The sequence below is a fragment of the Hyla sarda genome, chromosome 4 (assembly GCF_029499605.1).
Source record: "Hyla sarda isolate aHylSar1 chromosome 4, aHylSar1.hap1, whole genome shotgun sequence".
NCBI lineage: Eukaryota > Metazoa > Chordata > Amphibia > Anura > Hylidae > Hyla > Hyla sarda.
Window position 1 is genome coordinate 390296720 of NC_079192.1, and position 20391 is coordinate 390317110.

The 20391-nt window shown below is 42.8% G+C and overlaps 1 protein-coding gene across 2 annotated transcripts in view; it reads left to right on the top strand.

Moving 5' to 3' along the window:
• LOC130267383 (START domain-containing protein 10-like) overlaps window positions 1–20391 on the top strand; it is a 217534-nt gene that overhangs the window by 149326 nt on the left and 47817 nt on the right. The window contains exon 1 of one of the 2 annotated variants that reach the window (XM_056517049.1): window positions 17999–18932. The exons of the other annotated variant lie outside the window; for it this stretch is intronic. Coding sequence (XP_056373024.1) covers window positions 18786–18932 — 147 coding nt within the window. The 5' untranslated portion in view covers window positions 17999–18785. Of the gene's footprint in view, window positions 1–17998; window positions 18933–20391 lie in introns of those variants that run through there. 2 annotated transcript variants of the gene reach the window in all.

The following is a 20391-nucleotide window of genomic DNA, read 5'->3' on the forward strand; positions in this document are numbered from 1 at the left end:
TGTTGCAAGAGCCAACCTTACACTGACTAACAGGTTTTTGCGTCCACTTCATCTATTGGAAGAGGGTGGTTGGACTGCTAAAGATTTTATATTGAGGCCAATAAACTTCATGTTACAATATGATTTTACAGATCTATAATGTGGCATTCATAGAATTGTAACATGTTCCATAACATACTTATCCAGAAGGTATATGGCGTGATGAGGAGGTTTCCTACAGCAGCATATGAAGGGTCCTATAGTATAACAGCATAATATGGGTTCCAAATGCCACAGTACAGGCTTCATATACACAGTACATGCTTCATATACACTGCAGGGTCTGGAGATCATAATATGACCATAATGTCACCCATAAAAGGGCCAAAAATGTAAGGAATTATAAAGAGCTTACCATCCGTATGCAATTCAACCCTCTTAACATACTGAGCACCAAACAACTCCAATAAAGGGTCCTTATATTGTATCTATAGTAAATGCCAATTTACACAGTGAATAGTTTGATCTTATGTAATCCTCTTTTGCGGATTTGCATTGTATAGCATGTACTTAATACATTCTCAAAATTTTAAGATTAAAGCGTAGGTTCATATTTGGAGGATTTACACAAGAATATTATCAAAATTACTCCTATTGCAAGCTATATCCGTCGGTTAAATAATAGTGCAAAATGACTTTATAATTCAGATTCCCAGCATCTTTTCATTTGAGGCTATGCTCACACGGCAGAATTTCCAAGGGAAATCTGATGGAAAAATTCTGCTTGGAAATTCCATTACCATAAATGTCTAATAGATGTGTGACGAGTCGGGTGGTGTTGTGACACTTGTGTTGCTACACAGATGTTACTAGTGGTTATGTAAACTGTGGTTTGGAGTGGTAAATAGTCCCATGTAAACCACAACTCACACACAGCCTCCTCGTGACGTCACTCTAGCCCCCTCCATTCACGCCCCTTCATTAGACATGAATGGAGGGGGTGTGACATGACAAGGGGGCGTGACATCATGTCATGTCCACAGTCCCGGAAACAACTGGATAGGGATAAGATGTCTTTGGCCGGATAACCCCTTTAAGTATGAGCTGCAAAGGGAAAGGAAGCTGTTGCTTAAGTGTGGCAGTGAAGGAATTTATCTTGGACTGTAGTTGCTGGCATTAGAGTTGTGTACTCAATAGTCAGTTTTATTAACAGACGTATAGTTCCCTAAGGTGTTAGTCTTACTCGTTCCTGTACTCTGTAGGACTTGACAATTAGAATTTTTGGGGTTCTCTTGCTCAAGGCCAGGTTATGGCTTACTGATCAGGATCTTTCCATGGTGTCTTGGGGGTTTTACTCAGGGGTCCCACATCGCCTCGAGCATCCCTGCTGTCCCCATGTTGGGCCCACTGCTCCACTGTCCAAAGTCATGCCAATCTCAGGAAAACTCCAATGCAAAGGTAAATGTCAAAGCCTGGCTTTTGGAGAAAATCTCTTCTTCAGTCAGTCAGTCAAGTTAAATCTTTCAAGTCAACGTGGGCTGCTAATCATCTTAAAGCTGCATGCAACAGCAACTACAACTCCCAGAAAGTCTGTTACTGCTACTTTCAGCAACAGTAAAGATAGTTATCCGTTGCCTTGCATTGGTGTATTCATTGCCCCGAGCCTGGCCCAGGAGAAGCTATCTCATCCTGGGACAGTGGAGGTTAACGGTGCCCTGGCGTCACAAACTACACGGTGTCACAAACTACATGGTGTCAGCAGAAGTGGCCAAATCCTAAAAAAACTAAAAGCTAGCATTTTGTTATTATAAGAAAAAAAACAGAGCAATGAAGATAGGGAAGTCTACAAGATTGGGCAGAAAGAGGCCAGGCAAGTTATAAGAACTTCTAAAGCACAGGCAGAAGAAAAACTAGCTCAGTTTGTGAAAAAAGGGGATAAGACATTCTTCAGATATATAAATGAAAAAAAGATAATTAAAACAAGGAATAACTAAATAAAAACAAAGGAAGATAGGTATGTAGAAGAGAATAAAGGGGTAGCGGACTGCCTTAATGAATACTTCTGTTCAGTTTTCACAGAAGAAAAGGGACCTCAATTATGGAGGAAGACTAATGAATTGCTTGGTGCATGTGTCTTTACAGAGAAAGAGGTTCTACATTTGCTGTCTAAAGTTAAGACAAATAAGTCTCAGGGGCCTTATGAGATACACCCAAAATTATTAAAAGAGCTTAGCGGTGAACTACCAAAATTGTTAACAGATTTATTTAACCAATCACTGGTAACAGTAGTCGTCCATTCATTAAAAAAAAAGGTAGTAGAGAGGAATCAGGAAACTATAGGCCAGTAAGTCTGACATCAATAGTGGGGAAATGAATGGAAACCCTACTAAAGAATAGGATTGTGGAACATATATAATCCCATGGATTGCAAGATGAAAAACAACATGGGTTTACTTCAGGGAGATCATGTCAAACAAATCGTATTGATTTTTTTGATTGGGAGAGTCAAATAATAGATGGCAGAGGGGGAGTAGATATTGCATATCTAGATTTTAGTAAGGCTTTTGACACTGTCCCACATAGAAGACTTATCAATAAACTTCAGTCTTTGAGCTTGGACTCCCATATTGTTAAATGGGTTAGGTATTGGCTGAGTGACAGACAACAGTGGGTTGTAGTCAATGGAGTATATTCAGAGCAAGGTCTTGTTACCAGTGGGATACCTCAGGGATCTGTACTGGGACCAATTTTGTTTAATATCTTCATTAGTGATATTGCAAAAGGTGGTAAGGTATGACTTTTTGTTGATGAAACAAAGTTATTTAACAGGGTTGATGTTCCTGAAGGGATATGCCAAATGGAAAAGGATTTAGGAAAACTAAAAAAATGGTCAGAACTCTGGCAACTGAAATTTAATGTGGATAAGTGCAAGATAATGCACCTGGGGCGTAAAAACCCTCGGGCAGAATATAGAATATTTGACACAGCCCTGACCTCAGTATCTGAGGAAAGGGATTTAGGAGTAATTATTTCAGAAGACTTAAAGGTAGGAAGACAATGTAATAGAGCAGCAGGAAACGCTAGCAGAATGCTTGGGTGTATAGGGAGAGGTATAAGCAGTAGAAAGAGAGAAGTGCTCATGCCGCTGTACAGAAAACTGGTGAGACCTCAATTGGAGTATTGTGCGCATTCTTGCCGTATCTCCAGAAGGATATAGATACTATAAAGAGAGTTCAGAGAAGATACTAAACTAGTACATGGATTACAGGATAAAACTTACCAGGAAAGTTTAAACGACCTTAACATGTATAGCTTGGAAGAAAGACATGAAAGATATGATAGAAACTTTTATATACATAAAGAGAATCAACACGGTAAAGGAGGAGAGGAGATTTAAAAGAAGAAAAACTACCACAAGAGGACATAGCTTTAAATTAGAGGGGCAAAGGTTTAAAAGTAATATCAGGAAGTATTACTTTACTGAGAGAGTAGTGGATGCATGGAATAGCCTTCCTACAGAAGTGGTGGCTGCAAATACAGTGAAGGAGTTTAACCCCTTAAGGACGCAGGGTTTTTCAGTTTTTGCACTTTCGTTTTTTTCTCCTTACCTTTTAAAAATCATAACCCTTTCAATTTTCCACCTAAAAATCCATATTATGGCTTATTTTTTGCATCACCAATTCTACTTTGTAATGACATTAGTCATTTTACCCAAAAATTCACGGTGAAACGGGAAGAAAAATCATTGTGCAACAAAATCAAAGGAAAAACGCCATTTTGTAACTTTTGGGGGCTTCAGTTTCTACGCAGTACATATTTCTGTATAAATGACACCTTATCATTATTATGTAGGTCCATACGGTTAAAATGGTACAGTACTTATATAGGTTGGATATTGTCGTACTTCGGGGAAAAAAAATCATAACTACATGCAGGAAAATTTATACGTTTAAAAATGTCCTCTTTTGACCCCTATAACTTTTTATTTTTCCACGTACAGGGCGGTATGAGGACTCATGCCTGTTTGTCCTATGCTCCCTTGGATTTGAATAAAGACACCGTGGAATTGAGTGAGTAGCCGTCCCCTTCTTTCTTACTTGTTTGGATTTACAAAAGCTTTGTCACTTGGGACTTAAGCAACGCTCGTACGGACCTTCTCATTAGCTGCGGCAGCAGTGCGTCATTGCCATAGGGTTCCTGTGTACACTCCAGCAAGGACTAAAGGTGGTAGTGCCGACTTTATCTCACTTGATTGTTTCACATTCTATGTTTCTACCTTACCCACTGCATTCCATCACCCTAATCATCACTCAGTGGTCTCCACACTTGGCCCAGCTTAAACGCAGTAGATTTGCTGCATCTAGATGAAAAAGTCTCTGTCATAGGTAACTGACTGGACCAGGACCGGAGGCAAGCGTCATCCAGTCCCCTTTATTTGCAAAAGAGTCCTCATTCAACTTCCCTCTTATTACTTCCTGACAGCGGGTCTTGGCTGAAGTTAGGAAGGCAGCTTCTGAATTGTTCTCTCTTGCGTTTGTTATTTCTCATCCACAGAAAGTGGCAAGTGGCATGGACTTTTATGGATTCTGACCCACATGACCTGACATGTCTAGAATTTTCTAGAACTAGGTCTGGCTTTTCTCAATACACCCTATGGAACGCACTGCTTAGAGGTGTGGCCACTAGATGGCACCCTGTAGTAACTTGTGTGGCTCTGCTGCAATGTATGCAAATGCATGTAGAGCCTGTGCTGCAACCTTGGAATGCCAAACAGCATAACTGGACAGGGGAACAAATACACCTATAATATATATTTAAGTGACGGTACATGTTAAAGTGACAGTGTGTACCCACTACCCAATGCTTACTCGTTGTGGGACATTACAGATGCGTATTCAATGTTGGGACGGGAACCCCCTAAAAACAATCTGCCTGAGGGCTCCCACTAGGTTAAAATAAAAAATATACAGTATGGTAGTAATGGTATATAGAATTCAGTGGGAGAAATGTTTATGTATGAGCTCCACCTAGATATTGTCAAGGGAAGCAGCTTAGTGCCAAGTCACAACCACTTACAATAAAAGCTAGTAGATAACACATTGACTTATTTACATTCTGCAGATATTTTTCGCATGGAAAACTGAGTATGCCCAAATATTCAAAGGTGCAGAACATCAATACAATGGTTCATTCTTCCTGCAGGCACGGAATTCGGAATTTCCGTGCAGGAAGCATCTGGCACGGAAATTCCGTCACGTACACAGAGCAGCAGAATCCTGTTGAATTCAACAGGACTCTGCTGCAGTGAAATTTCTGTGCTGAATTCCAATGCGGAATTCCGCACAGAAATTCAGAGTTGTGAACAAAGCCTTATTGTAGTGCGGACATTTGCACATGTGGGGGTCCGATTCTACGCAGTACACTTTTCCATAAAAATTACACCTTATCTTTATTCTGTAGGTCCAAATGGTTACAAGGATACCCAATTTATATAGGTTTATTTTATTTTACTACTTAAAGGGGTTCTCCACCATAAGGGGATTTTAGTAAGTACCTGCCAGACAGTAATGGACATGCTTAGGAAGGATCTGCGCTTGTCTAGGGGCTAAATGGCTATGTTGTGAGATTACCTTAACACTGTGGATAGCTTTTTGTGAACTGGTATTTCCTGGTTGAATTTTCTTCTTTTGTCTACAAATCCCATAATTCCTCCCTCTCATACATCAGCCACCCCACCCATTGAAACATAAATCAGCTGCATCCATTCAAAAGACCTGTGGTTTTCAATCAGGGTGCCTACAGCTGTTGCATAAGTTGCAGATTGATCTCTCTCCCACCAAGCGATCGCTCCACCCATTGATGCAGACATCAGCGGAGTGAGTCAGGTCTCGGCCGCATTGCTACCTGGGAAAAATCTGACACAATAGTCATTTTGTATGCTGTTTAAAATAAATATTGGGGTGAAAATGACAGAAGAATTGTGAGAAAACCGTCACACACAGGTACAGACACTATATTATCAACTACACTAACTTTACAACCCCTGTAGCATAGTCAAATAAAAAAATACCCCTTTAACAAATTATAACTACATGCACCAAAATTAGCATGTTTAAAATTGTCATCTTTTGACCCCTATAGCTTTAAAATTTTTCCATATATACGAGGCTGATTGAGGGCTAATTTTTTTGTGCCGTGATCTGAAGTTTTTATCGGTACTTTTTGATCGCTTTTTATACATTTTTTTTTAGGGTATTCATATGTAATTTTGTACTTTGGTATTTTTTTATGTAGACGCCATTGACCATGTGGTTTAATTAACATTATATTTTTATAGTTTAGACATTTAGGCACATGGCAATACCAGATATGTTTATGTTTATTTTTGTATACATATTTTTTTTTAAATGGGAAAATAAGGGTGATTTTATTAGGGAAGGGGTTAATTCACATTAACTTTTTTAAAAACTTTTTTTATATACCATCTTTTTTTTATAACATCTTCTGATTGCATACACTGTTCAATGCTATGCCATAGCATAGCATTGATCAGTGTTATCAATGCTCTGCTGCTTTAGCCTGCAGAGCCTGGCTGGAACATCAGACCAACAATCGGATGGCTGATTGGGATACCAAGGTTTTACTGCGGTGGTCCCGATCATCTCCACTGAGCTGCCAGGACTGTTTTATTTTTAAGTTGATCATGGCATCTAAGTGATCAGTGATGTCCGGTATTAGCCACGGGTCCCAGCGGCTGATAGCCGTCGGGACCACCCTGCTATGATGCGGGGTCAGCTCCTGACGTCATGGAAGAGAAGCAGGACGAGGTCGTACAGGTGTGCCCTTCGTCCTTAAAGGGGCAAATCAACTGGTGCCAGAAAATGTAACTGATTTGTAAATGATAAAATAACAGAGGTGCACTCTGTCTCTTTAAGAAGATTTTGGGAGCGCTTTAAGATACTTGGCAATTGACCGCAGCGGTTTAACTCTTGATTACCAGGAACCCTCCGAGTGGCACTCCCCCTCTTATGCAACGAGTACCCCTGAACTTTGTTGGGCACTACGGGGTTAATGCAAGCTGACACCGGTGCTGGAGACTGATTGCGGGACATCATTAAGAGTCTGCGCTGCAGCGGGTACTTGCCGGCATATTGCAGAGCTGGACGCAGTAGCCAGAACCTTCAATATGGCTGCGCCCAGGGAACTTCCTGTTTGGTCTGGTTGGTAAAGTCTTCCCCCGTGCTACTCGGGGCGGATCTATAGTTCTGGCTCACACACTGAAGAGGTGTCACCACTGGGGACTGACAGGGCAGAGCTGCGGCCATTCGCTCGCGTTGGAAACACCGGACTCTGTTTAACCTCTTCAGGTACTGACTTCACACACTTGGCAATATCAATTAACAGTCTTTCTTTCACCTCCCCACTACTTTATCAGCGCCTGCTAATAACGCTTTGCAATATGGACAGTCCAGTACAATTTTTTGGCGCAAACTTTGTTGCAACTGCATGCAATTTACTTTGGACACAGTTCAGACTCAGACTATGGGGAGGACTTGCGGTTTTATGGTAAAGGGACACACCCGTATCCTGTTTGTGATGCCAAAGTTATGGCAAAGCCACGGGGTGTCTGGGGGGTGCGAAGGTGAATTGTATGGGGCAGGTGTTGTAGCCCAGGAGCAAGGTGTCATTAACCCCTAAATGTTCGTGACACCAGGGCATGGTTTTGCTGGTAACCACCCGAATGGTAGTACCGTTATCCCGATGTTAGGCAAATCAATAATAGTCCAAGACCAGGTAAGGGTTAACGGTAGCTTTGCTGAGGTAGACCAATAGAAATAGTCTTTACAGCTAGGCCAGGATCCCAGAGAGGTGTCCAGTAACACAGAAGGACCTCACAGCTTGCTGGGACTTGTAGTGACTTTTATAGACTTTAGTTCAGCCACAAAGACTAAAATAGACTTGACTTTGGACTTGACTAGACTGTAAGTAGTAAGTAGACTTGACTTACTGGAATGTGGCTATACTGGTCTTTACTGTTCCTCAGCAGGAGTGATGGTGTAAGAGAGATTGTAATGTTTGCCCCTCTTATAAAAAGGGGGCTGAGCCAGAAGCCCATGAGTCAAGCTGCAGGTCACCTGGTTAGCTGGTGCTCTCTGGGCAACAAAAACATCATGGGAACACATTATCATTTACATAACTCAAAGGTCCTTAAAGGTCCTTTATCCACAACACACATAACACTATACATAATATATTACTATGGGGGAGACACTGCAGGAGGGCCCCTAGGAAACAGAGGGACTTAACCTGACAGGGCCTATGTACTGTACGGGACTATATCACGTACTGGGACATCACAGGTAAATTATTATTTTTTTTGTTTTTGTTTTTAAACTCTGTAACAGTTGTTGCACTGATTACATCTGTAGAGACCTATCATCCCAGAAATGGATTGTAAAGTGTTGTGTGACAATATTTTAGTTTCTTTTGTGGTGGGTGCAATCTTTAATCCTAGGTTTGGCGCTTTTGTATATATGACTGGAGCATGTGGAGGTAATGATGTACCAATTGTTTTATCTAACTGTAATAGATGCCAATGTTTATTAATCATTTTTTTTGATCTGTTGGTGTGATGTGTTGAATGGTGATATCCTTTTGGCTTGATGTATATTGTCTTCTTGTTTTGTAGAGGTGTCAATGAAAAATTGTTCTCTATCGTGTGTTCTGGCTTTTTGTAGTGATTCTTGTAGGAGTGTGTTGGGATAATGTTTTTGTTGGAATTGTTTTGTTAGGATCTGTGCTTCTTCTTCAAATTTGTGAGTCTCTGTGCAGTTGTGTCTAATACGTCGGTATTGTCTGTAAGGTATGTTGATAAGCCATTAAGGCAAACGACAACTGTCAAATCTGATATCGCTGTTCTTGGATGTCGGTTTGTGATATGTGTTGCATATGACTTGATTATTATGAACTGAAATTTGAAGATCTAAAATTTCTATTGTTTGCAGACTAATGTTAGGTGTAAATTTGAGATTGAAAGTGTTGTTGTATAGTTGTTCAGTAAAGTCTTGTATTTGTAGGAGGGTACCTTTCCACACCATTAAAATGTCATCTATATATCGTCTCTGGAGGACCAGGTTTGCATCGAGTTCTGAGGTGAAAGTGTGCTCTTCCCAATAGGCCATGAAGAGATTGGCGAAACTCGGTGCAAACCTGGTCCCCATCGCAGTCTCAATGAACTGTAAATAGAAATGGCCATTGAAAAATAAGTTATGTGAAAGGATATGTAACTTGAGTGGTGTCTTTGATGTATGATTTGGTTTGTTTAACTTTCAACTTTCAATTACATTTTTTTTTTTATATTTATTTTACTTCTACATTTTTTATTTTTATAAAATGTTTTCATTATTTTATGTATTTTTATATGTATATCTATGCATCTATGTTATTTATATACATATATATCGATCGTTTCCATGTGTATATATAGTTCAAATATCTATATTCACATTCTGTATCTTTATTTGCCAAATGCTATATTTTATACACCTTTTTAAATATTTGAGAAAGCCATAATCTAGTAAATTGTAACAGCCACAGTTCATCTTAAAGCGATCTGGTCCCCAGGATCCACCTATACAAAACGAATCCAATTCGCATTAAGAAGGTATACATACAAGAAGGTTACAGGTATAAATCTATCCTCCCTCATGCAGTCAGACATTGCTATTGAAAAAGAGAGCAATATCTCGAAACGCGTCTAGCTTATACTCTATATATATGCTCCTGTTACGCCGAGCGCTCCGGGTCCCTGCTCCTCCCCGGAACGCTCGCGGCGTTCTCCTCTCTGCAGCGCCCCGGTCAGACCCGCTGACCGGGAGCACTGCACTGACACTGCCGGCGGGGATGCGATTCGCATAGCGGGACGCGCCCGCTCGCGGATCGCATCCCAATCTACTTACCTGTCCCGGTCCCCAGCTGTCACGTCCTGGCGCGCGCGGCTCCGCTCTCTAGGGCGTGCGCGCGCCAGCTCTCTAAGATTTAAAGGGCCAGTGCACTCTAATTGGTGCCTGGCCCAATCAGTGTAATTAGCTCACCTGCTCCAGGCCTATATTACCTCACTTCCCCTTCCCAGCATTGCCGGATCTTGTTGCCCTTGTGCCTAGTGAAAGCGTTTCTGTGATTGCCTTATCAGTGTTACCAGACCTTCTGCCGTTACCCTTGACTACGAACCTTGCCGTCTGCCTTGACCTTCTGCTACGTCTGACCTCGCCTTTGTCTAGTCCTCCTGTCCCACGCCTCTCTCAGCAGTCAGCGAAGTTGAGCCGTTACCGGTGGATACGACCTGGTTGCTACCGCCGCAGCAAGACCATCCCGCTTTGCGGCGGGCCCTGGTGAATACCAGTAGCAACTTAGAACCGGTCCACCGGTACGGTCCACGCCAATCCCTCGCTGACACAGAGGATCCACCCCCAGCCTGCCGAATCCCAACAGCTCCATATACACAGCCGCTACTTATTGGACCCGAGGTGCAAGCGACAATTCCAGTCTATCAAACCTGGGGCGTGGCGCGCACAGCGATCGAGGACGCCGTCATCATCAGGCTGCTATGGACATCACACCGGCAATAGATTTCTCTCCATCCCCAGGACCGCTGACACTGACAACTCGCAACCCGGAGCTACTAGGTGTCCCTGCGCCCACAGAGGGTAAGTGTGGGAGTGCCGAGGGACCTCACTGGGACTGGTGAGATTACACTGCGCTACAGTGTATCCAGTCCCTCGCTTTATAATGACACTATTCTAAAGGTTCATAGGATTTACCCGCACAAGGATACATAGTATCCAACAAGGATAAAGACGTTACACCTGTTGTACTCTCGGCATTTGTTTCCAGCAGCACAGAAGTTCTAATACGGACAACTAAATATATACATGCAATGTCTACCACATATGAACAGAGACACTAGTTATAATTTATATATACGGCCATCTATGGATGCTAAATATACTACAACCCATATTTTATTACTGTTGATATAAAACCATCATTTTTAATATAATTTGAATGAGTGATTCTGAGTTCATCTGCAAGGGCCCTGCAGTTTGAAACTCATTTTTATGACAAATAAATGTTTTAAATATTATTCATCTATATCTGACTGATAATCTGTTATGTATGTTTACACATTACTTATATATGGATAGAATACTATGCAATAGATCTATTTAAGCCCAGACTTGAGGAGAGTGTACCTCTGTTATTTTATACATTTTGTGAGGTTGTACGGGATACACAGCTCTCTCCTACACCAGTACTCAGTAATATTGTCTCTATTTGTATTGGTTGAATCTACCTATCCTTTGTCTCTATAGTGATTTGTAAATGACTTCTATTTAAAGATCTCAATCCTTCCAGTACTTATCAGCTGCTGTATACTACAGTGGAAGTTCTTTTCATTTTTTAATTATTTTCAGCCTGACCACAGTGCTCTCTGCTGACACCTCTGTGCATGTAAGGTCTGTCCAGAGCAGGATAGGTTTTCTATGGGGATTTTCTTCTACTCTGGACAGTTCCTGACATGGACAGAGGTGTCAGCAGAGAGCACTGTGGTCAGACAGAAAAGAAATTCAAAAAGCATACAGCAGCTGATAAGTAATGGAATAATTAAGATATTTATATAGAAGTAATTTACAAATCTGTTTAACTTTCTGGCATCAGTTGATTAAAACAAAAATGTTTTCCAGCAGAGTACCCCTTTAAGGTGTTAAAAAAATAGCAACAGGGGGGTGATTTAGACTTTTATTTCGGAAGGGACTATTTTCCCATAGGAAACGATTACATGCAATTTTGCAATTAAGCAAGGTAGGGACCCTTCGTCCATCCGCTGAGCTGATCAGAATACTGCCATTTCAGCGCGGTGGTCCCAATCAGTTCCTCAGCAACTCATTTTCACACTTTTAGTTTTAACTTTGATTGCGGAGTCAAAAGGCTTAATGCTGGATATCACCCTGATCGATGATGACCACCACCAGTTTGGGTTGCTGATATCAGCCGGGACCATCCAGCTATGAAGCACGCTCAGCTCCTGAGCAAGCTTCATGTTAGGGCATATATTTAAAGGGGTACTCCGGTGAAACAAAATATTTTTGCAAATCAACTGGTGGCAGAATGTTAAACAGATGTGTAAACTAAGTGAAATAAATTTGAAGCGTCAGCTCACCTGCGTAGGCACGGCATGGTAACCCTCAAGGCGTGTTTCAGGTCTAAGTGACCCTTAAAGGGGTACTCCGGTGGTCAACGTGTTTTTCCGTTTTTGACTTACCCTACTTGTTTTGTTTCATTTCTATTCTTGTTGTTTAACCCCTTAAGGACACCTGACGTACCGGTACGTCATGTGTCCGCTCCCGATCTATAACGCGGGGCCACGGCGGGTTGGGCCCGGCCTCTAGCAACGGCCGGGACCCGTGGCTAATAGCGCACGGCATTGATCGCGGTGCCGCGCGCTATTAACCCTTTAGACGCCGCATTCAAAGTTAGCCGGTTAGCTCAGGGAGCTGTTCGGGATAGCCGCGGCGAAATCGCGGCATCCCGAACAGCTTACAGGACAGCGGGAGGGCCCCTACCTGCCTCCTCGCTGTCCGATCGCCGAATGACTGCTCAGTGCCTGAGATCCAGGCATGAGCAGTCAAGCGGCAGAATCATCGATCACTGGTTTCCTATGAGAAACCAGTGATCAATGTAAAAGATCAGTGTGAGCAGTGTTATAGGTCCCTATGGGACCTATAACACAGCAAAAAAAGTGGGAAAAAAAGCAAATAAAGATCATTTAACCCCTTCCCTATTAAAAGTTTGAATCACCCCCCTTTTCCATAAAAAAAAAACACAGTGTAAATAAAAATACACATATGGTATCGCCGCGTGCGGAAATGTCCAAATTATGAAATATATCGTTAAATAAACCGCACAGTCAATGGCGTACGCGCAAAAAAATTCCAAAGTCCAAAATAGTGCATTTATATCATGAAAAAATTAATAAAAAGCGATCAATAAGTTCTATCAATGCAAAATTAAAAAGTTATAGGGGTCAGAAGATGACAATTTTAAATGTATTAATTTTCCTGCATGTAGTTATGATTTTTTCCAGAAGTCCGACAAAATCAAACCTATATAAGTAGGATATCATTTTAATCGTATGGACCTACAGAATAAACATAAGTTGTCCGAAAAATTTACTACGTAGAAACGGAAGCCCCCAAAAGTTACAAAACGGCGGTGTTTTTTTCAATTTTGTCTCACAATTATCTTTTTTTCCGTTTTGCCGTAGATTTTTGGGCAAAATGACTGATGTCATTACAAAGTAGAATTAGTGGCGCAAAAAATAAGCCATCATATGGATTTTTAGGTGCAAAATTGAAAGAGTTATGATTTTTTAAAGGCAAGGAGGAAAAAACAAAAGTGCAAAAATGGAAAAACCCTCGGTCCTTAAATGGGCACTGTCATGAAAACAAAAAATTGATATGTTGTAGTACTTAAGTACTACAACATATCTCTAATATAGTTTAATAAAAAAAAGTGATTTTAAAACAGTTTAAAATCACTTTTAAATTCGGCCACTAGGGGTCGCCCTCCTAGTGGCCGAATGCATTTTGCAGTGACGTCACTACAGAATTTCGACTCATTTCAGCTGGGCAAATGAGTCGAAATTCATTCACTGCGCGCTGGCTTCCTGTCTGTCAATCAAACAGGCAGGAAGCCAGCGCAGTAAAGTCCAGGAGCAGCCGCCCTGGCCGCAGCAGGCACGCAGCCTGTACCTCAGCCCAGATGGAGTCTGCACTCTCTCTGCAGACTCTGGTAACTGAATTGGATTCCCCGGCACGTCCTGCATCTGGATTCTCCGTTTCTCCGCAGCTCGCCGCTCAGCGCAGAGTTCGCGGTCCCGGCTTCTTCTATCCATCTGAGCGACCGGAGGTGAGGGGAGGGGGGTGGGGGCGGAAGGTTGGTACAAATGGGTGCCTTCAGTTGTTTCCCCACTACAACTGCCAGCATGCCCTGTAAGCCAGTAGATGTCAGGGCATGCTGGGAGTTGTAGTTGTGAAACAGCTGGAGGCACCCTGTTAGAACTAAGGGCGGAAGTCCCCCCCCAGCAGGCATCAGTGACGTGGTGCCTGCTGGGGAAGTCTGCCTGGTAGTGAGCACACTACCAGGCAGACAAAATGGCAATTATTAGTCAATAAATATGAAAAAAAGGCAGGGAGGGGGTTAGGGATAGAAGGGCAATAGGCAGGGACAGAAAAAAAAAAAAAAAAAAAAAAGAGGGTTGGTGGGAGCTACCCTTTAAGGGGTTAAGCCACTCTATTTCCATTATTTGTTGTCTTTTTATCCTCCACTTTGTTTTCCTATCTTTTCTTCTATTTCTTGTTTCTTGCTGTGCTGAAAACTACAAATCCCATCATGCCACATGCCTTGCTGGTTTGGGGCGGCTCCTTTTATTTTTTATTTTTTTTTGTTTGTTTGTTCCGCCCTTTACCCACCCTACTATTTTCCCTTATACACAGCACACTAATATAATCAGCTCTGGTTAGCATACACACACACACACACACACACACAAAAGGGACTACAACTCCCAGGATGTGTCATTCAGGAGTCTTCAGTCTGTGGTATAACACCAGCAGCTGCCTCTGTAGTCTCCTGGGGGTTGTAGTTCACCACACCTCTGTAGGGCATACACCATTGTTTCCCAACCAGGGTGCCTCCAGGTGTTTCAAAACTACTACTACCAGCATGCCCTGACAGCCAAAAGCTGTCTGGGCATGCTGGGAGTTGTTGTTTTGATACAGCTGAAGACACCCTGGTTGGGAAACAATGCACTTTGTTTGTAATATACTGAATAGGCTAGGCCAGTGTTTCCCAATCCGTGGGCCTCCAGCTGTTGCAAGACTACAACTCCCAGCATGCCCAAAGACTGTCCAGGCATGCTGGGAGTTGTAGTTTTGCAACAGCTGGATGCACACTGGTTTGTAAACACTAGCATACACACACATAACAGGGACTACAACTCCCAGCATGTGTCATTCATGAGTCACCCCCCCTTTAACACACAGAAATCATCCCCAGTCTGAGATTTATTCCCCTACAGTCTATACATCCCCAGCCCCTGCACCTTGTTATTCTCCCCTTCACATACATCTTCTCTGTCTTCTCTCAGTGTAGACCTGTGTCCTCAGAAGACAGAGCAGGGGGAGGGGAGATGAGGAGCTATGTAGGAGCTTCTTTTCTCATGCACACCTGTGTCCTCCGGGAGGGGGAGATGAGGGGTAGTGGCTTATCTCTCTCATGGAGACCTGTGTCCTCCGGGAGGGGAAGATGAGGGGGAGTGGCTTATCTCTATCATGGAGACCTGTGTCCTCCGGGAGGGGGAGATCAGGGGGAGTGGCTTATCTCTCTCATGGAGACTTGTGTCCTCCAGGAGGGGGAGATGAGGGGCGTGGCCTCTCTCTCTCATGCACACCTGTGTCCTCCAGGAGGGGGGAGATGAGGGGGCGTGGCCTCTCTCATGCACACCTGTGTCCTCCAGGAGGGGGAGATGAGGGGGAGTGGCTTATCTCTCTCATGGAGACCTGTGTCCTCCAGGAGGGGGGAGATGAGGGGGCGTGGCCTCTCTCATGCACACCTGTGTCCTCCAGGAGGGGGAGATGAGGGGTAGTGGCTTATCTCTCTCATGGAGACCTGTGTCCTCCGGGAGGGGAAGATGAGGGGGAGTGGCTTATCTCTATCATGGAGACCTGTGTCCTCCGGGAGGGGGAGATCAGGGGGAGTGGCTTATTTCTCTCATGGAGACTTGTGTCCTCCAGGAGGGGGAGATGAGGGGCGTGGCCTCTCTCTCTCATGCACACCTGTGTCCTCCAGGAGGGGGGAGATGAGGGGGCGTGGCCTCTCTCATGCACACCTGTGTCCTCCAGGAGGGGGAGATGAGGGGGAGTGGCTTATCTCTCTCATGGAGACCTGTGTCCTCCAGGAGGGGGGAGATGAGGGGGCGTGGCCTCTCTCATGCACACCTGTGTTCTCCAGGAGGGGGAGATGAGGGGGCGTGGCCCATTTCTCTCAGCAGTTCTGAAAGAACAGAGAAAAAAAAAGCTATGACATCTTGTCCACAACCTAATCCTAACCTGTGGACAACAGTCAGAGATCCAACACAGAACTACAGAACTTCCTGGCCCACAAACAGACACATGCTACACAAACATATAATACATGTCAATTGCAAAAATCATGAACATTAAAAGACGAAGCAATATAGCCAAAAATCTTACCCACCAGAGTACCCCTTTAAAGGAGTTATCCACCATAAGGTGATTTTAGTATGTACCTGGCAGACAGTAATGGACATGCTTAGGAAGGGTCTGTGCTTGTCTTGGGGATAAATGGCTAAGTCATAAGATTAACATAATACTGTGGCTAGCTTTTTGTGAACTTGTATTTCCTATTTGACATTTTTTTTTTACTACAAATCCCACAATTTAATTTTCCTCCCTCCCACACATCAGCCACCCCACCCATTGAAACATAAATGAGCCGCAGACCTGTGGTTTTCAATCAGGGTGCCTACAGCTGTTGCATTAGTTGCAGATTGATCTCTCTCCTACCAAGCGATCGCTCCACCCATTGAAGCAGACAGGCTCCCTGTTATCAGCTGACTTGTGAGTTAGGTCTCGGCCGCATTGCAAGCTGGGAAAAATCTGAGACAACAGTAATTTTGTATGCTGGTAAAAATAGTGAGGTGAAAATCAATGAAGAATTGTGAGAAAACCGTCACACACAGGTACAGACACTATATTATGAACTACACTAACTTTACAGCCCCTGTAGCATAGTCAAATAAAAAAAATTCCCGGAATACCCCTTTAAAGTTGTATCTAAGAAGCAATAGATCAATAGATAACATGTGATTAAAGGGGTTATCCAGGAAAAAACTTTTTTTTATATATCAACTGGCTCCAGAAAGTGAAACAGATTTGTAAATTACTTCTATTAAAAAATCTTAATCCTTTCAGTACTTATGAGCTTCTGAAGTTAAGGTTGTTCTTTTCTGTCTAAGTGCTCTCTGATGACACGTGTCTCGGGAAACGCCCAGTTTAGTAGCAAAGCTCCATAGCAAACCTCTTCTAAACTGGGCGTTTCCCGAGACACGTGTCATCAGAGAGCACTTAGACAGAAAAGAACAACCTTAAAGGGTACCTCTCATCAAATAAACGTTTGATATATTTTAGATTAATGAATGTTGAATAACTTTCCAATAGCATGTTAATGAAAAATATGCTTCTTTCTATTGTATTTTTCCCGATCAGTCCTGTCAGCAAGCATTTCTGACTCATGCTGGAGTCCTAAACACTCCGAGCTGCCAGCCTGCTTTGTTCACAGCCAAACAGGCTGGGAACAAAGCAGGCTGGCAGCTCTGAGTGTTCTCCTTTGTGAACAAAGCAGACTGGCAGCTCGTAGTGTTTAGGACTCCAGCATGAGTCTGAAATGCTTGCTGCCAGGACTGGTAGGGAGACCCCTAGTGGTCATTTCTTAAAAGTGGAAAATTAAATAGAAAGAAGCATATTTTTTAATAACATGCAATTGTTAAGTTATTCTGCATACATTAATGTATAATATATCAAAAGTTTTTTTGATGTGAGGTTCCCTTTAACTTCAGAAGCTCATAAGTACTGAAAGGATTAAGATTTTTTAATAGAAGTAAATTACAAATCTGTTTAACTTTCTGGAGCCAGTTGATTATATATATATATATATATATATATATAAGTGTTTCCCTGGAATACCCCTTTAAATGGCCATGTCTTTCTTTCTACATTTGTGAAATATAAAATAATGTGAACCCCCCCCCCCCCCCCCCCCCGAAAAGCATTATCCAGCACCATCTCCAGTGTTCTGCTGCGATATCCATTACACATCTCTCTGCACCACTTGGACGCAGTGCACTGCAGAGAGGATGATATAGTAGCCTTGTGTCGGGTGGACAATGCACTGCCCTGGGCAACGCTACAGATCTTTTCACCTTTTTTTTACGGATCAAGTCTTTTCCGAAGACTTTAAGAGGCTCTCTGCTCCTTCCTAAATATTTGGCTGAGACTCAATCTCTTTCCTCTGCAGCGTTAGTGCAGTACAAGGCTGCTTTGGAGACTGCTGCATTGCTCATGTCTCATCCGTCTTTAGTTATATCTCTTTTTTCTATATCTTAGTTATATCTATACCTAGACCTATCTTTTCAGGATAGTTTGATGGACTCAACGCCGGAGCTGAAACCGTAACGGCTGCAAAGTCCAACAGATGGAGATTAGGCATACAGAAAGGGGTGGATGCCAAGGAATGAAGAGGAGGGAGTGGATGCAATGGGCTGGGTGAGGAATCCAAGACACCTGTATGATGTTACCTGCTAAATAATATAGGACTAGGAGAGGCGGGCGTAGAGGAAACCAGAGACAAGTAGCAGAGCTTATTGGAATACAAGCCTGGAGGGGGGCAGTTCTGGGATCACTGAGCCTTGGAGAAGACGTAAAGGTTAACTGTAGCCATATATCGGAGTAAGCGGCGACTTTATACACCGAAACGAATGTAACGGAAGCAGGGAATATGGGAATACTGAGAAGTATCCACTGCGAGGCATAACGCAAGACCGTTCACTACTCGGCCACGACTCGAAGGAAACAGCGAAGATACATGTAACGTCGGTAATAATTGAATGTGCAGTGAACCGAGAGCTCAGCGCAAACCCGCCGCCTGAACAGCTGGAAAAAAAAAAAATGGTGCATATTCCGGACGATGCAGATTTTAACTCCTTCCGGGAACAGTGCGAGAGTCCCGAAGGCTGGCAGTGCCAATACAACAAGGGGGGAGTGACTGTATGGAGCCAGGAGCAAGACACCAGTAAGGCGGTAAAGAAACTCAAGGTAAAGTGAGAAGGACTTAGTTTATACTTGTTTGGTGCATTACTGCAATGTTGTCTCTTCCTATTTTATATGGTGTTTTTTGTCTAGTCTGTATCGGTGTTTCACAACCAGTGTGCCTCCAGCTGTTGCAAAACTACAACTCCCAGCATTCCCGGACAGCCGTTGGCTGTCCGGGAATGCTGGGAGTTGTAGTTTTGCAACAAATGTAGAAAAACACTTGCAAATATATATAATATATTAGTGTGTGTTAGAACAAAAAAAACTACTATTATAATGTATGGTTGTTGTTGTTGTTGTTGTTGTACAAAGCAAGTGCACACCCTTTTGTAAGCAGATAAAAAAAAAAAAAAAAAGTCCTTAAGGGTTCGAAACCGCAAGGGGAGGAGGAGGGGGTGACTATTTACCTATGCTTTTGCATCCATAGAAATGAGATTAAGGAAACTGTACAGATGGAGCAGAGCTGGGTTGGCTTTTCAATCGTTTCTTTTGTGCCTTTGATAACGCATGTAGTAACTTGGGTATGTTCACCTCCAGCCCTGTGAAAAAAAAAACCTGAGAACACAGAATGAGCTCCCTAAAATATTGTGGTATATGATGACCTCGGCTCTGCTACATCTTTAATGGAATTATCCAGGATTAGAAAAAACATGGCTGCTTTAGTTAGGAAATGGCGCCATTCTTGTCTTTAGGTTGTGTGTGGCATTGCGTCTCGGCTCTATTGAAATGAATGAAGCTGAGTTGTATGTAATACCACAGGCAACCTGAGGACAGGTGTGGTGCTGTTTTTGGAAGGAAGCAGCTATGTTAAGTGTGGTGAGGTGTGTGTGTGTGGTTGTTGGTTGGTGTTTGGTTGTTGTTTGTGTTTTTACAACTTTAACTAACTTTTTAACTTTATCCTGCATGACCTCACAAAATAGTTGTCCTGAATGACGAGCTCAGCTCTGCTACATCTTAACTTTATCCATGCGGACGAATGCATGGAAATAAATCACATTCTTGACTTGTAAGAGCAATTTGAGTAATACGGGTAAAGTGGGTGCGCCAAATACCCTATGGGGCTGTTCTTGCCCTGGCACTATGTACATAATTCATGTATTTTTTATGGCTGTCCTGATGTGCCCATCATCTCTATTTGCTAATATTCTACCATTCCCTATTCCATTCTATTTGTATATGTTTGGAAAATTGCTGACTATGCAGTTCCATGCTACTATACAAGATGAATGTTCTCTGTTGGATGCATTCCCATAGCCATATTCTCATTCTGTATATTTATTGCTAGAAATTGGACTGGATCCTGCCAGAGAAAAGCAGAAAAAGACATGGCACAGGCTGAATATACGGAGGTGTAAGTTCTCTCAGGCCATGTTCACGCAGCGTACAATGTGCAGAATGTCCACCCGAAAAACACGGGAGGAGGTTTTGTGCATTTGCACCATCCGGCAGCCGATGGCACTGT